The sequence below is a fragment of the Salmo trutta genome, chromosome 6 (assembly GCF_901001165.1).
Source record: "Salmo trutta chromosome 6, fSalTru1.1, whole genome shotgun sequence".
Classification (NCBI taxonomy): domain Eukaryota; kingdom Metazoa; phylum Chordata; class Actinopteri; order Salmoniformes; family Salmonidae; genus Salmo; species Salmo trutta.
The window spans coordinates 13,331,649-13,345,640 of NC_042962.1; the positions used below are offsets into that span (position 1 = coordinate 13,331,649).

Sequence of the window (13,992 nt, forward strand, 5' to 3'; positions counted from 1 at the left end):
AAGGGCAAGGTAGAGACAACAATACATCACGCAAAGCAGCCACAACTGTCAGTAAGAGTGTCCATGATTGAGTCTTTGAATGAAGAGATGGAGATAAAACTTTGTTGCAGCTCGCCATAGTAATGGCGTCTTTTGTGAATTTTGAAGCATATTTGTAATTTTAAACAAACGCTTCATAATTGATGAAGGTAATTTTAATTTAATGATATCATAGAACAAAACGTATAAGATCTCCTACGCCTGTGTTAACGTTTATTCCAAAACTATTCTTTCCCCTGAATGAACCAGAGGTAAATCATTCGCGTTTTTTAAGATTATAAACTGCCGAGCTCTAAATACATTCTCGTCACTTTCTTTGTTACATCCAGATTTTGACATGAAATGGAAAGACAAACACCTTATAACCACATATAGAACAATGATCCAAATATTTCACCAGATGTATAAATATTAAGCATCCGGATTGCGTTTCCACTCACTACCAAATATGGTGATGGGAGGAAGCCCAGTGGGAGATGGATTTTGGCCAACATTCTTCAAATTTTCGCATCAATGAAACATTTGATCTCCATACAGTTTCCCAAACTAGAATCTGTAACACAGTGAACTGCCTTTTTGTATACTTTGCCAAAGTTGAAAAAATTGCTTTGTTTCAGTTATTGTACACTACAAGGTAGGCGTTCCCTAACGGACATATGCAAATAGATGCCAAAACCCGCCAATAGGATCTCACCAGCTGGTTCTTGGCTCTGACCGCCTCCTTGCTCGTTCTGCCCACTATGATTACTTTACTCCCATTGGAAACGACAGGCTCTAGTCTATCTTGGGTTAGTTATCAAAAATCTTCGACCTTACTGTACAAGTCTCTTTATTTAAATGTAAATAATATTTTCAATTCAAACCAGGGAAAACAAGAATGTTACGAATAAAATAATTAAATGACAGAGTAGACCATGACGTGGCAGTGAATTTCTTTACTGTACAGAACACTATACAGAAATTAGACAAAAAATAAAACATTAACAACATTGAGTCCAACCTTTAAAATGTCATTTAAAACAAATAAATACACATTGTAAAATCTTCTCTACCTTTTCCATTTAAAATACAACTAGTTGTCCATGTATGATGCTGTATTCCAGTTTATTTAGTTGCCAGCAGCATAGCAGCCTGGAAGGGTTGAAGATCAGGGTTTGAGTTATATTATTGTGTGTGTGTGTGCGTATTCATGTTTAAGTGTGTGTGCGTGTATGTTGGTAGATCTGTAGGTAGGTATGCGTGTAGGTTGGTAAGTAGATAATAATTCCATTCCAGCCATTACAATAAGCCTCCTATAGCTCCCCCCACCAGCTCTCTCTGGTGTGTATTACAGCGGGGGGAGGCCAATGTGGTGCACATTGCAGTATGGCTGTATGAGGTATCTGGCTGTAGACCAGAAAGTGTTGGTGAAGCCGAGTCCTGTACAGTAGTCGTAGCAGCCGGGGACCATGGAGACCAGGACACCCAGAGGAACCAGGAAACCCAGGGTGAAACCTCCTGCTGCTCGGACACCTCTCACCATATCTGACCACACACCAGTCTTCTCCTTTAGCATCTGTTTCTCCTCCATAACCACCTCCTCCTCTTTCTTCTCATCCGCCTCTCTTTCTACCCTCTCCTCCACTCTCTGCTCCTCCTCTATCTTCTCCTCCCTCTGCACCTCATCAGAGAAGTCCTCCTGGGGTAGGAAGTGAACACACGCATTTAGCAACAGCGTCTCTCCCCCAGGGTGTGTGTGTGTATCAGTGGAGGCTGGTGGGAGGAGCTATAGGAGGATGGGCTCATTGTAAAACTGGAAATGAATTAATGGAACGGTATCAAACATGTGGAAACCACGTTTTAATCTGTTCCATAAATTCCACTCCAGCCATTACGGTCAGCCTGTCCTCATTCACTGGCGCGAAAACACTGTCTCCCAGCTAAGCCCTACCTTACCCTAAACTCACATTGTCCTGTAGTACTACTTGATCACCACACAGCGGAGACAAAACACTCGGCCATGATCGGTCATGTGTGTGTGTATGTGACCCACCATCATGCATGGCAGTAGACCCAGTTCCTCTGCTAAAGAGATGGAGCGCTGAGTGGCTGCAGACAGAGTTCCATCTAATGCCATGTAACCCCCCTCTCTTCCATTACTACAGACAGAGAAAGACATGAGGAAAGAGAGAGAGAGTATGAGCTATTACAAATGTGACAACATTAGAGTGTGTGAGGGATGTTATGATTGTGTGTGTGTGTGTGTGTGTGTGTGTGTGGTTACACTAGGGCCTCTGCCAGTTGGCTTTGCAGATCCTTCATCTTCTCCTTCAGATCCTGAGAACAGAGAAACACACACACATAAAGCCCAGAGTGTATATCAGTTAAATATGTGTGTGTGTGTGAGGTCTGTATCAGGCATATGTAAAATGTGTGTGTGTGTGATGTACCTGTGCAATGGAGGAGTACTCTGTAAGGGACTGCTCCAGCTGCTCAACTACAAAGTCCTTCTGAAGGAGACACGCGCACACAAAGTCATGTTGAGCAAAGGCCAGCCAGCTAATAGACTGCAATGAACCACATTTAAACTGGCAATCCATGTGGCATGTCTAAAGAAAAACTTGTACATTTATTGGGTATTTAGGGCATATTTCAAATGTAAACATCATCTTCAATACGTAGGTTTCGCCTACCTTACGTAGGACCTCATCCCTGTGATCCAAAGCGAGTCTGCTCTCCTCGAGCCGAAGCTGTTTCTCACACACACGTTACTAGTTACTAGTAGGGCTGGGATAAATCCTGCGGCCTCCCAGGACCAAAATTACCCCCCTCTGATCTGATACCCGAGTGTGTGTTTGAGTTACCTGTAAGGCTTGTAGAGCCTGGCTGAGGTTAACGATCTTCTTCTTGTCAGTGGCTCTGTCTGGTATAATACGGGACATCTAGGGGTGAGAAACAGACAGAACGAGAGAGAATAGAATAGAAAAGTTCTGTTATGTTTTGACAACAAATAATGTGTATTATTGGCTGGCCAGTGAAACATTCAGTTTGACTGTTCTAACAGGGTCAAAGGTCAAGGGTTAGATCGTCATACCTCACTGCCGATGGTTTCGATCTGGTCCTCCAAAATCTCCTTCTCTTTCTCCTGCCGGAACGAGGGATGAAAACCGTTGTAATTCTCACCATCATTTTATCAATACTTTCTTCCCAAGTTACTTTACATTTACCAATTAACTCAGTTGGTGATTGGTCAAATCAGGTGGGTTCAGTTGGGTGGTTTATTTGTCATATATATACAGTTGAAGATGGAAGCTTACATACACTTAGGTTGGAGTCATTAAAAATCATTTTTCAACCACTCCACAAATTTCTTATTAACAAACTATAGTTTTGGCAAGTCGGTTAGGACATCTACTTTTTGCATGACACAAGTCATTTTTCCAATTGTTTACAGACAGATTATTTCACTTATAATTCACTGTATCACAATTCCAGTGGGTCAGAAGTTTACATACACTAATTTGACTGTGCCTTTAAACAGCTTGGAAAAATCCAGAAAATTATGTCATGGCTTTAGAAGCTTCTGATAGGCTAATTGACATAATTTGAGTCAATTGGAGGTGTACCTGTGGATGTATTTCAAGGCCTACCTTCAAACTCAGTGCCTCTTTGCTTGACATCATGAGAAAATCAAAAGAAATCAGCCAAAACCTCAGAAAAAGTATTGCAGACCTCCACAAGTCTGGTTCATCCTTGGGAGCAATTTCCAAACGCCTGAAGGTACCACTTCATCTGTACAAACAATAGTACGCAAGTATAAACACCATGGGACCACGCCACCGTTATACCGCTCAGGAAGGAGACGTGTTCTGTCTCCTAGAGATGAATGTACTTTGGTGTCGAAAAGTGCAAATCAATCCCAGGACAACAGCAAAGGACCTTGTGAAGATGCTGGAGGAAACAGGTACAAAAGTATCTATATCCACAGTAAAACGAGTCCTATATCGGCAACCTCAAAGGCCGCTCAGCAAGGAAGAGGCCACTGCTCCAAAACCGCCATAAAAAAGCCAGACTACGGTTTGCAACTGCACATGGGAACAAAGATCGTACTTTTTGGAGAAATGTCCTCTGGTCTGATGAAACAAAAATAGAACTGTTTGGCCATAATGACCATCATTATGTTTGGAGGCAAAAGGGGGAGGCTTGCAAGCCGAAGAACACCATCCCAATCGTGAAGCACGGGGGTGGCAGCATCATGGTGTGGGGGTGCTTTGCTGCAGGAGGGACTGGTGCACTTCACAAAATAGATGGCATCATGAGGGAGGAAAATTATGTGGCTATATTGAAGAAACATCTCAAAACATCAGTCAGTCAGTTAAAGCTTGGTCGCAAATGGGTCTTCCAAATGGACAATGACCTCAAGCATACTTCCAAAGTTGTGACAAAATGGCTTAAGAACAACAAAGTCAGGGTATTGGAGTGGCCATCATAAAGCCCTGACCTCAATCCTATAGAACATGTGGGCAGAACTGAAAAAGTGTGTGCGAGCAAGGGGGCCCACAAACCTGACTCAGTTACACCAGCTCTGTCAGGAGGAATGGGCCAAAATTCACCCAACTTACTGTGGGAAGCTTGTGGAAGGCTACCCGAAACGTTTGACCCAAGTTAAACAATTTAAAGGCAAAGCTACCAAATACTAATTGAGTGAATGAAAACATCTGACCCACTGCCAATGTGACAAAAGAAATAAAAGCTGAAATAAATCATTCTCTCTACTATTATTCTGGCATTTCACATTCTTAAAATAAAGTGATCCTCACTGACCTAAGACAGGGAATTTGTACTAGGATTAAATGTCAGGAATTGTGAAAAACTGAGTTTAAATGTATTTGGCTAAGGTGTATATAAACTTCCGACTTCAACTGTATATATAGGGACCTAGTCAGTTGTGAAATGTGTCAACTGAAATGTGTCTTCCGCATTTAACCCAACCCCTCAATCAGAGGTGAGGTGGGCTGCCTTAATCGACGTCCACGTCTTCCTCGCCTGGGGTTAACTGCCTTGCTCAGACCGACAGATTTTTACCTTGTCAGCTCGGGGATTTGATCCAGCAACCTTTCGGTTACTGGCCCAACGCTCTAACCACTAGGCTACCTGCCGCCCCTCATATATTTGGTGGGACCTTAATTGGGAAGGATGGGCTCATAGTAATGGCTGGAGCGGAATCAGTGGAATGGTGTCAAATACATCAAACATATGGTTTCCATGGTTTCCATGTGTTTGATGCCATTCCATTTGCTCCGTTTCAAACATTATTATGAGCCGTCATTCCCTCAGCAGCCTCCACTGATGGTTTCTTGTTAACTATTGCTGTACACCACTTCCTGGTTAACCACCAGTTTTTTGATGTAGGCCTCCAGGTTGCCCATAGCTTCGTCTTTCTCAACCAATAAGCTCCGGATCTCCTCCAGCTCATCCATCAGCTGCTCTGCATCATGGATCGACTGCTTCATCCTGACAAACACAAATAATGATGAACAAACTGACTGACTGATGGTTACATTTGACTTGATTGTGCAGGGCAGTGTGTGTGGTTGCTAATATGGTTACCCTTTGACTTGGTTGCACAGGGCAGTATTCTCGGTGCGTAGCAGTGTGTTGTTGTCATCGGCTACCTCTACTGTTCTCTGCAGCTCTGAGTTCAATTGCTTCAGTCTGCTTCGGGAATACACCAACTCTGCTAGAACATCACGCCTCTCCTCTGAACTCCTACAAACACACAGGTTAGAAAGTGGTAAGTACACAAACTGCAGCCTTGACGTCCAGATCACAAAGGACCTATCATGGTCTAAACACACCAACACAGTTGTGAAGAGGGCACGACAAAGCCTCTTCGCCTTCAGGATGCTGAAAAGATTTGCCATGAGCCCTCAGATCCTCAAAAAGTTATACAGCTGCACCATTGAAAGCATTTTGACTGGCTGCATCACCTATTGGTATGGCAACTGCTTGGCATCCGACCGCAAAGCGCTACAGAGGGTAGTGCGTACGAACCAGTACATCACTGGGGCCAAGCTCCCTGCTACCCAGGACCTCTATACCAGGCGGTGTCAGAGGAAGGCCCTAAAAATGGTGAAAGACTCTAACCACCCAAGACATAGACTGTTCTCTCTGCTACCGCACGACAAGTGGTACCGGAGTGCCAAGTCGTGGACCAAAAGGCTCCTTAACAGCTTCTTTCCCCAAGCCATAAGACTGCTGAACAGTTAATCAAATTGCTTCCCAGACTATTTGCATTGACCCCCCCTTTGCACTCACTGTCTCTATGCACACTGACTGGACTATACCCATTCTACACTGACACTCCAACACACACCTACATACACTCTCACACGCACACATATTGAAGCCACAGACACATTTTCACATAAGCTGCTGCTACTCTGCTTATTATCTCAGCTTCTTTTTTTTTATCCATGCATAGTCACTTCACCCTTACCTACATGTACAAATTACCTCAACTAACCTGTACCCCCGCACACTGACTCGGTACCGGTGCCCCCTGTATACAGTGAGGGAAAAAAGTATTTGATCCCCTGCTGATTTTGTACGTTTGCCCACTGACAAAGAAATGATCAGTCTATAATTTTAATGGTAGGTTTATTTGAACAGTGAGAGACAGAATAACAACAAAAAAATCCAGAAAAACGCAAGTCAACAATGTTTTAAATTGATTTGCATTTTAATGGGGGAAATAAGTATTTGACCCCTCTGCAAAACATGACTTAGTACTTGGTGGTTGTAGACATCCCTCTAGTGGTGTGGGGGCTGTGCTTTGGCAAAGTGGGTGGGGTTATATCCTGCCTGTTTGGCCCTGTCCGGGGGTATCATCGGATGGGGCCACAGTGTCTTCTGATCCCTCCTGTCTCAGCCTCCAGTATTTATGCTGCAGTAGTTTGTGTCGGGGGGCTAGGGTCAGTCTGTTACATCTGGAGTATTTCTCTTGTCTTATCCGGTGTCCTGTGTGAATTTAAATATGCTCTCTCTAATTCTCTCTTTCTCTCTTTCTGTCTTTCTCTCGGAGGACCTGAGCCCTAGGACCATGCCTCAGGACTACCTGGCATGATGACTCCTTGCTGTCCCCAGTCCACCTGGCCATGCTGCTGCTCCAGTTTCAACTGTTCTGCCTGCGGCTATGGAACCCTGACCTGTTCACCAGACGTGCTTGTTGCACCCTCGACAACTACTATGGTTATTATTATTTGACCATGCTGGTCATTTATGAACATTTTAACATCTTGACCATGTTCTGTTATAATATCCACCCGGCACAGCCAGAAGAGGACTGGCCACCCCTCATAGCCTGGTTCCTCTCTAGGTTTCTTCCTAGGTTTTTGCCTTTCTAGGGAGTTTTTCCTAGCCACCGTGCTTCTTTCACATTCATTGCTTGCTGTTTGGGGTTTTAGGCTGGGTTTCTGTACAGCACTTTGAGATATCAGCTGATGTACGAAGGGCTATATAAATACATTTGATTTGATTTGATTTACTTGGTGGCAAAACCCTTGTTGGCAATCACAGAGGTCAGATGTTTCTTGTAGTTGGCCACCAGGTTTGCACACATCTCAGGAAGGATTTTGTCCCACTCCTCTTTGCAGATCTTCTCAAGGTCATTAAGGTTTCGAGGCTGACATTTGACAACTCGAACCTTCAGCTCCCTCCACAGATTTTCTATGGGATTAAGGTCTGGAGACTGGCTAGGCCACTCCAGGACCTTAATGTGCTTCTTCTTGAGCCCCTCCTTTGTTGCCTTGGCCGTGTGTTTTGGGTCATTGTCATGCTGGAATACCCATCCACGACCCATTTTCAATGCCCTGGCTGAGGGAAGGAGGTTCTCACCCAAGATTTGACGGTACATGGCCCCGTCCATCGTCCCTTTGATGTGGTGAAGTTGTCCTGTCCCCTTAGCAGAAAAACACCCCCAAAGCATAATGCTTCCACCTCCATGTTTGACGGTGGGGATGGTGTTCTTGGGGTCATAGGCTGCATTCCTCCTCCTCCAAACACGGCGAGTTGAGTTGATGCCAAAGAGCTCCATTTTGGTCTCATCTGACCACAACACTTTCACCCAGTTGTCCTCTGAATCATTCAGATGTTCATTGGCAAACTTCAGACGGGCATGTATATGTGCTTTCTTGAGCAGGGGGACCTTGCGGGCGCTGCAGGATTTCAGTCCTTCATGGCGTAGTGTGTTACCAATTGTTTTCTTGGTGACTATGGTCCCAGGTGCCTTGAGATCATGACAAGATCCTCCCGTGTAGTTCTGGGCTGATTCCTCACCGTTCTCATGATCATTGCAACTCCACGAGGTGAGATCTTGCATGGAGCCCCAGGCCGAGGGAGATTGACAGTTCTTTTGTGTTTCTTCCATTTGCGAATAATCGCACTAACTGTTGTCACCTTCTCACCAAGTTGCTTAGCGATGGTCTTGTAGCCCATTCCAGCCTTGTGTAGGTCTACAATCTTGTCCCTGACATCCTTGGAGAGCTCTTTGGTCTTGGCCATGGTGGAGAGTTTGGAATCTGATTGATTGATTGCTTCTGTGGACAGGTGTCTTTTATACAGGTAATGAGCGGAGAATAGGAGCACACTATACAGGTAACAAACTGAGATTAGGAGCACTCCCTTTAAGAGTGTCCTCCTAATCTCAGCTCGTTACCTGTATAAAAGACACCTGGGAGCCAGAAATCTTTCTGACTGAGGGGGTCAAATACTTATTTCCCTCATTAAAATGCAAATCAATTTATAACATTTTTGACATGCGTTTTTCTGGATTTTTTTGTTGTTATTCTGTCTCTCACTGTTCAAATAAACCTACCATTAAAATTATAGACTGATCATTTCTTTGTTTGTGGGCAAACGTACAAAATCAGCAGGGGATCAAATACTTTTTTTCCCTCACTGTATAGCCTAGTTATTGTTATTTTATTGTGTTACTTTTTATAATTTTTTGCTTTAATTTGGTAAAACCAATCTGGAACTCTTCTTGAACTGCACTGTTGGTTAAGGCCTTGTAAGTAAGCATTTAACGGTAAGGTCTACACTTGTTGTATTTGGCGCATGTGACAAATAAAGTTTGATTTGATTATTATATATCCTGATTGCCTAGTCATGTTTACCCCTACCTACATGTACATATTACCTCAATCACCTCAACTACCTCGTACCCCTGTACATTGGTACTGTTACTCCTTGTATATATCCTGGTTGTCATTTTATTGTGTTACTATTTCCTTTATTTTTGTAGCAAATATTTCTTACTTTTTAACTGTGCATTGTTGGGAAAGGGCTCGTAAGTAAGCATTTCACAGTAAAGTCTACACCTGTTGTATTCGGCACATGTGACAAACACAATTTGATTTGCTAGGAGTTGTCTGGGTGTAAGGCACTCACAGGTCTGCAGAGTTGAGGATCCTCTCCTCCTCCGACACGTACAGCCTGACAGACTCATCATTCTGCTTCCCCTCTGAAACACACACAAAACATCAAAACAGACAGACCCCCCCTCACACCCCAAAACACACACACCTTTGAATTGGTCGTAAAGAGCAGCCAATAACCAATGAAAAACTCACCTTCATAATCATAGCCATCATCTTCCACTGAGTCTGACCTAAACACACACACACAGAGCAGCGAAATGTGTGGACACAGATTTGAGCAGATAGATGAAGGCTATGGCTATAACTGTATGTGTGTGTGTATGTTCACCTTAACTGGTCTGAGCTGGCATACATATCCCTCCATCTGGGTCCCCTGGTGCTACCTAGACAGGGGACAGAAAAGAGGAGGGACCATGTGTTACACATACATCCCTGATCTGTCAATGAATCTGACTACTACTGCATGGTTGACACCTCAAGAGCCCAGTTCCACCTCACTTCCTACTCTCTGAGCTGAGACTCCAGTTCCACCTCACTTCCCACTCTCTGAGCTGATACCCCCAGTTCCACCCCACTTCCCACTCTCTGAGCTGAGACTACAGTCCCACTCCACTTCCCACTCTCACAAACGAGACCCCAGTTCCTCCCCACTTCCCACTCTCTAAGCTGAGAGCCCAGTTCCACCCCACTTCCCACTCTCACAACCGAGAGCCCAGTTCCACCCCACTTTCCACTCTCTGAGCTGAGAGCCCAGTTCCGCCGTACACTTCCGACTCTCTGAGCTGAGCTGAGACTACAGTTCCACCCCACTTCCCACTCTCACAACCGAGAGCCCAGTTCCACCCCACTTCCCACTCTCTGAGCTGAGACTCCAGTTCCACCCCACTTCCCACTCTCTGAGCTGAGAGCCCAGTTCCACACCACTTCCCACTCTCTGAGCTGAGACCCCAGTTTCACCCCACTTCCCACTCTCACAACCGAGAGCCCAGTTCCACCCCACTTCCCACTCTCTGAGCTGAGAAGGTAAATAATCCAAATTGGACAAATTTGTATATTGTTCTACGAGTCGGTACTCACCATTAGAAGAGGGTGCGACCACTAACCCACCGTCATCCTCCCATTGGCCAGCCTCGGCAGGCCCCTGGTACCGGCCCTGCCACTCATCCTCCCGTTGTCGTGAACCCTGGTGACCTCGGTGGAGAGACGGGAGGTCGAGCACCGAAGATGATGTCACACCGTGGGAGGCATAGTCCAATAGACCCAGCTGCTGCAGCCGCCCCACCTACATTAGAACCACAACAACTTCATCTGGAAAGGCTTTACGCCTACATACACATCTCTGAACGTGCTAACAAATAAATGGCTGTTAAGATAAATGGCAGACTACTAGTACAGTATTCAGGTGAGCTATATTGACATGAAACTGAAATAACCCAATGTTGCCAAAGCAATATACAATTTTTTATTTTTGTGTTGGCACAATATGAACGAATTCTAGTTATAACTAGATATTACCTCAATGGGGAAGGAGACGGTCCTGCGCAGCATTCTCCCTCAAAGCCCCAATGCCGCTAGAAATCTATGTCCCCCTTGAGAGATTCAGACAATTTCAGACGATTTCTTTTTTTCAAATCAAATCAGTACAAACAGTGTGCTGTTCCACATGACAGGTCGGGAAGTACAGGTCGGTAGCTATCTACTAGGAGAAGCTAGATCATTGCTGAGCTTGAAAAATAATTCCAAATAAATAGGTTCTGTTCCTGTAGTCGTTTATGACGTCACAGTATAAACGTCACCCATGCGTCACACTAACAACCAAGCCTCCAAAGACTAAGTTAAAAAAATATATATATATATTAAAAACTAAGCTAAGTAGTAACTGTAGATAGCTAGCTGTCCGTGCTTTTCAACAGGAAAATGTTTTCAGTTTTCAGTTCCTATTATAGCAATGTTGTTGCTTATCTTTCTATGTTAGCGACCAAGCTAACTTTAGCTAAAGCGGGATCGCAAACTGACTGCTACTGTAGCTAGCTAATGGATATTTTTCAATCAAGTAGCTAGCTAACAACAGTGACGTTAAATTATTGGCAGATTAAATTATTTGTTGACACATTTTTTTTAACCTATCTAGCTAGCTAATTATTGTAGTTTAATTTCCCTACCCAACTACTCTCCTGTGACCTCCGTCTCCCTCACCAAAGCAGTGCGCACGAGCAACTATAACTTCAGCCAATCAGTGATCGGTTTCATTATCAATGGACTCACTGGACTGATCCCCTATGTTTTTTATTTTGGTTTATTTTAAGAAGTCAATTGGGATGGCTGGCGCTATGTCAACGATTTTTATAACTAAACCCAGATAGACGACAGATTGTCGTCTCCAACGGGAACAAATGAATCATAGTGGGCAGAACGAGCAAGAAAGCGGGTAGAGCCAAGCACGAGCTGGTGAGATCCTATTGGCGCGTTATAGAAGACATGACAATATTTCCGCTAGGGAAGTGCGCGTGTTTAACAACTCAATTCGCATTTGCACTCCTAAACAGCGCGATGTTTTAGCAAAGGGTAAAGTCTACAAAACCTAGTCCACTCTGTTCATAACATATTCTAGTTTTGGGAGCAGAAAACTGTATTGAGATCAAATGTTTAATCGATGAGAAAATGTGCAGTATGTCGGCCGGATGCTTCACATTTATACTTCCAGTGAAATATCTGTTTCATTGTTCTATCTGTGGCTTTGTGTTGTCTTGAGAAGCTTTGAAGCCACCTGTTGGGCATATTGGCACTTCCCAGAAAGAGCAGTCCTATTTCAATTAAATGTTTCAAGGACAAAATTACATGTATTTAAGTATTTTTGTTGTTGTAATGGGGACAGTAACTATAGCCATCAACAAATATTTATATATATTTTGGGGGGGTTATATTTTAGCTCACATAATATAATTTAAAAGTATGCATTAAGGTGTCTGTAATATAATAAATGTGGCAAAAATGAATGTAGACATTAATGAATGCATTTCCGTAGCTTCCTAAATACTTTTTACAATGGTGGGGGAGTCCCAATATGGAGGCTCGGTGTCTTCAATACAGAGCTTTCTATTAGTCATTTAGCATATATATATATATATATATATATATATATATATATATATATATATATATATATATATATATATATATATATATATTATTGGTCTCAACCAGTGGTCTCAACCACAGATAGAAGGGCTTAGCTACCAGTAGTATCTTCCTCTCAACTTAATGTTGAGCGTTATAATAGTAGAATACATTTTCCTGTTGTTTTGTTTTTATTTTTAAAACAACTTTGAGGTTCTTCTTGTATTGAAAAGCGCTATATAAAATATATCCTTTATTATAATTGTATTATTGTTATATTTAGGCTCCTTCCCCTCTCCCCACAGGGCCAATGGGTGGCAAACTCTATTGAGGGCGTGGCCAAAATAAAAAAACGCCTCCCAACCAGCCATGTTGGTTGTCAGCTTCTTCAAAGGTGAGACGTGGACCCAGTCACAACCACCCCTAGCCCCGAATAAACCCTGAACCCCCTGCCCCTTCCCCTTATCCCCCAACCCTAGCTTCTAGCCCTAACCCCTACCTCACCTATGTCTCTGTGTGTGTGTCTAGGTTTCCCAGGTGATCTGTATTGGGTTGTGTGTACAGACTACAGTCGTTTCTCTCTGGGCAGAATTTTTAGACTGTTCTGGGAATTCCTAACGGAATATGAGTCACAGGAGGTTGGTGGCACCTTAATTGGGGAGGGCGGGCACATTGTAAGGAACGATGCTGCAGAAGAGAAGCAGGTATGGGGAGTTGACATTTAATTTGGAACAGACATGCAACAGGACAGGAACAGCGTCAGAATTGGGAAACACAAAGACAGACGACAATCAATGCAGCAGCGGGGAACAGAGCTGGGGAACTGACAAATATAGGGGAGGTAATAAACAGGTGATTGAGTCCAGGTGAGTCGAATATCGCTGATGCGTATGATGAGGGAAGGCAGGTGTGCGTAAATGATGGTGGCAGGAGTGCGTAATGCAGGGCAGCCTGGTGCCCTCGAGCGCCAGGGGGGGAAGAGCGGGAGCAGGCGTTACACACATGGTAATGGCTGGAGCGGAATTGGTGGAATGGCATCAAATACATGAAATACATCCATTTGCCCCATTCCTGCCATTATTATGAGCCGTCCTCCCCTCAGCAGCCTCCACTGCTTGGAATGGACTGCTGTAGTTGGAATGTGAATTGACTTATTTGGAATCCAACATCCCTAGGTCTGTTCCATGTCGACTTTGCCTGGATTCTTGCCTGCACGCGCTTGTTGCCAGTGATGTCAACAGTCGTCTCCATGGTGTCCAGAAAGCCATCGGTGTTGACCTCAGATCAGACGGGCTGTGTCCTGAGAACAAACACACAGGCCCACAGACAGACACAGGTCTGTTTTACTATCCTATTTGGGACCAAACATTTGATTCCCATTCAAAATCCTATTTTCCCTAACCTAACACTTAACCTA

The 13,992-nt window shown here is 43.9% G+C and overlaps 1 protein-coding gene across 1 annotated transcript; it reads right to left on the minus strand.

Annotated features, from left to right (window-relative positions):
- Nucleotides 1-1,223: 1,223 nt before the first annotated feature.
- On the minus strand, nucleotides 1,224-11,737 carry LOC115195195 (golgin IMH1). The gene is made up of 15 exons (XM_029754986.1): nucleotides 11,621-11,737; nucleotides 10,974-11,047; nucleotides 10,536-10,740; nucleotides 9,787-9,841; nucleotides 9,651-9,688; nucleotides 9,469-9,541; nucleotides 5,629-5,787; nucleotides 5,415-5,532; nucleotides 3,113-3,163; nucleotides 2,883-2,960; nucleotides 2,712-2,768; nucleotides 2,469-2,528; nucleotides 2,303-2,355; nucleotides 2,072-2,177; nucleotides 1,224-1,717 (listed from the first exon to the last, which is right to left on the minus strand). Exons 2-15 carry the CDS (start codon nucleotides 11,004-11,006, stop codon nucleotides 1,367-1,369), a joined length of 1,437 nt encoding a protein of 478 aa, XP_029610846.1. The 5' UTR covers nucleotides 11,007-11,047; nucleotides 11,621-11,737; the 3' UTR covers nucleotides 1,224-1,366.
- Between the last annotated feature and the right edge of the window lie 2,255 nt (nucleotides 11,738-13,992).

Bases quoted from the DNA above. Each gene is read 5' to 3' on its own strand.
- LOC115195195 (XM_029754986.1), bottom strand. From the start codon at position 11,006: ATGCTGCGCAGGACCGTCTCCTTCCCCATTGAG. The intron at 9,542-9,650 runs GTGAGTTTTTCA...TGTGTGTTTCAG, and splicing joins TGATGGCTATGATTATGAAG to AGGGGAAGCAGAATGATGAG. The intron at 2,769-2,882 runs GTAACTCAAACA...TGTGAGAAACAG, and splicing joins AGGCTCTACAAGCCTTACAG to CTTCGGCTCGAGGAGAGCAG.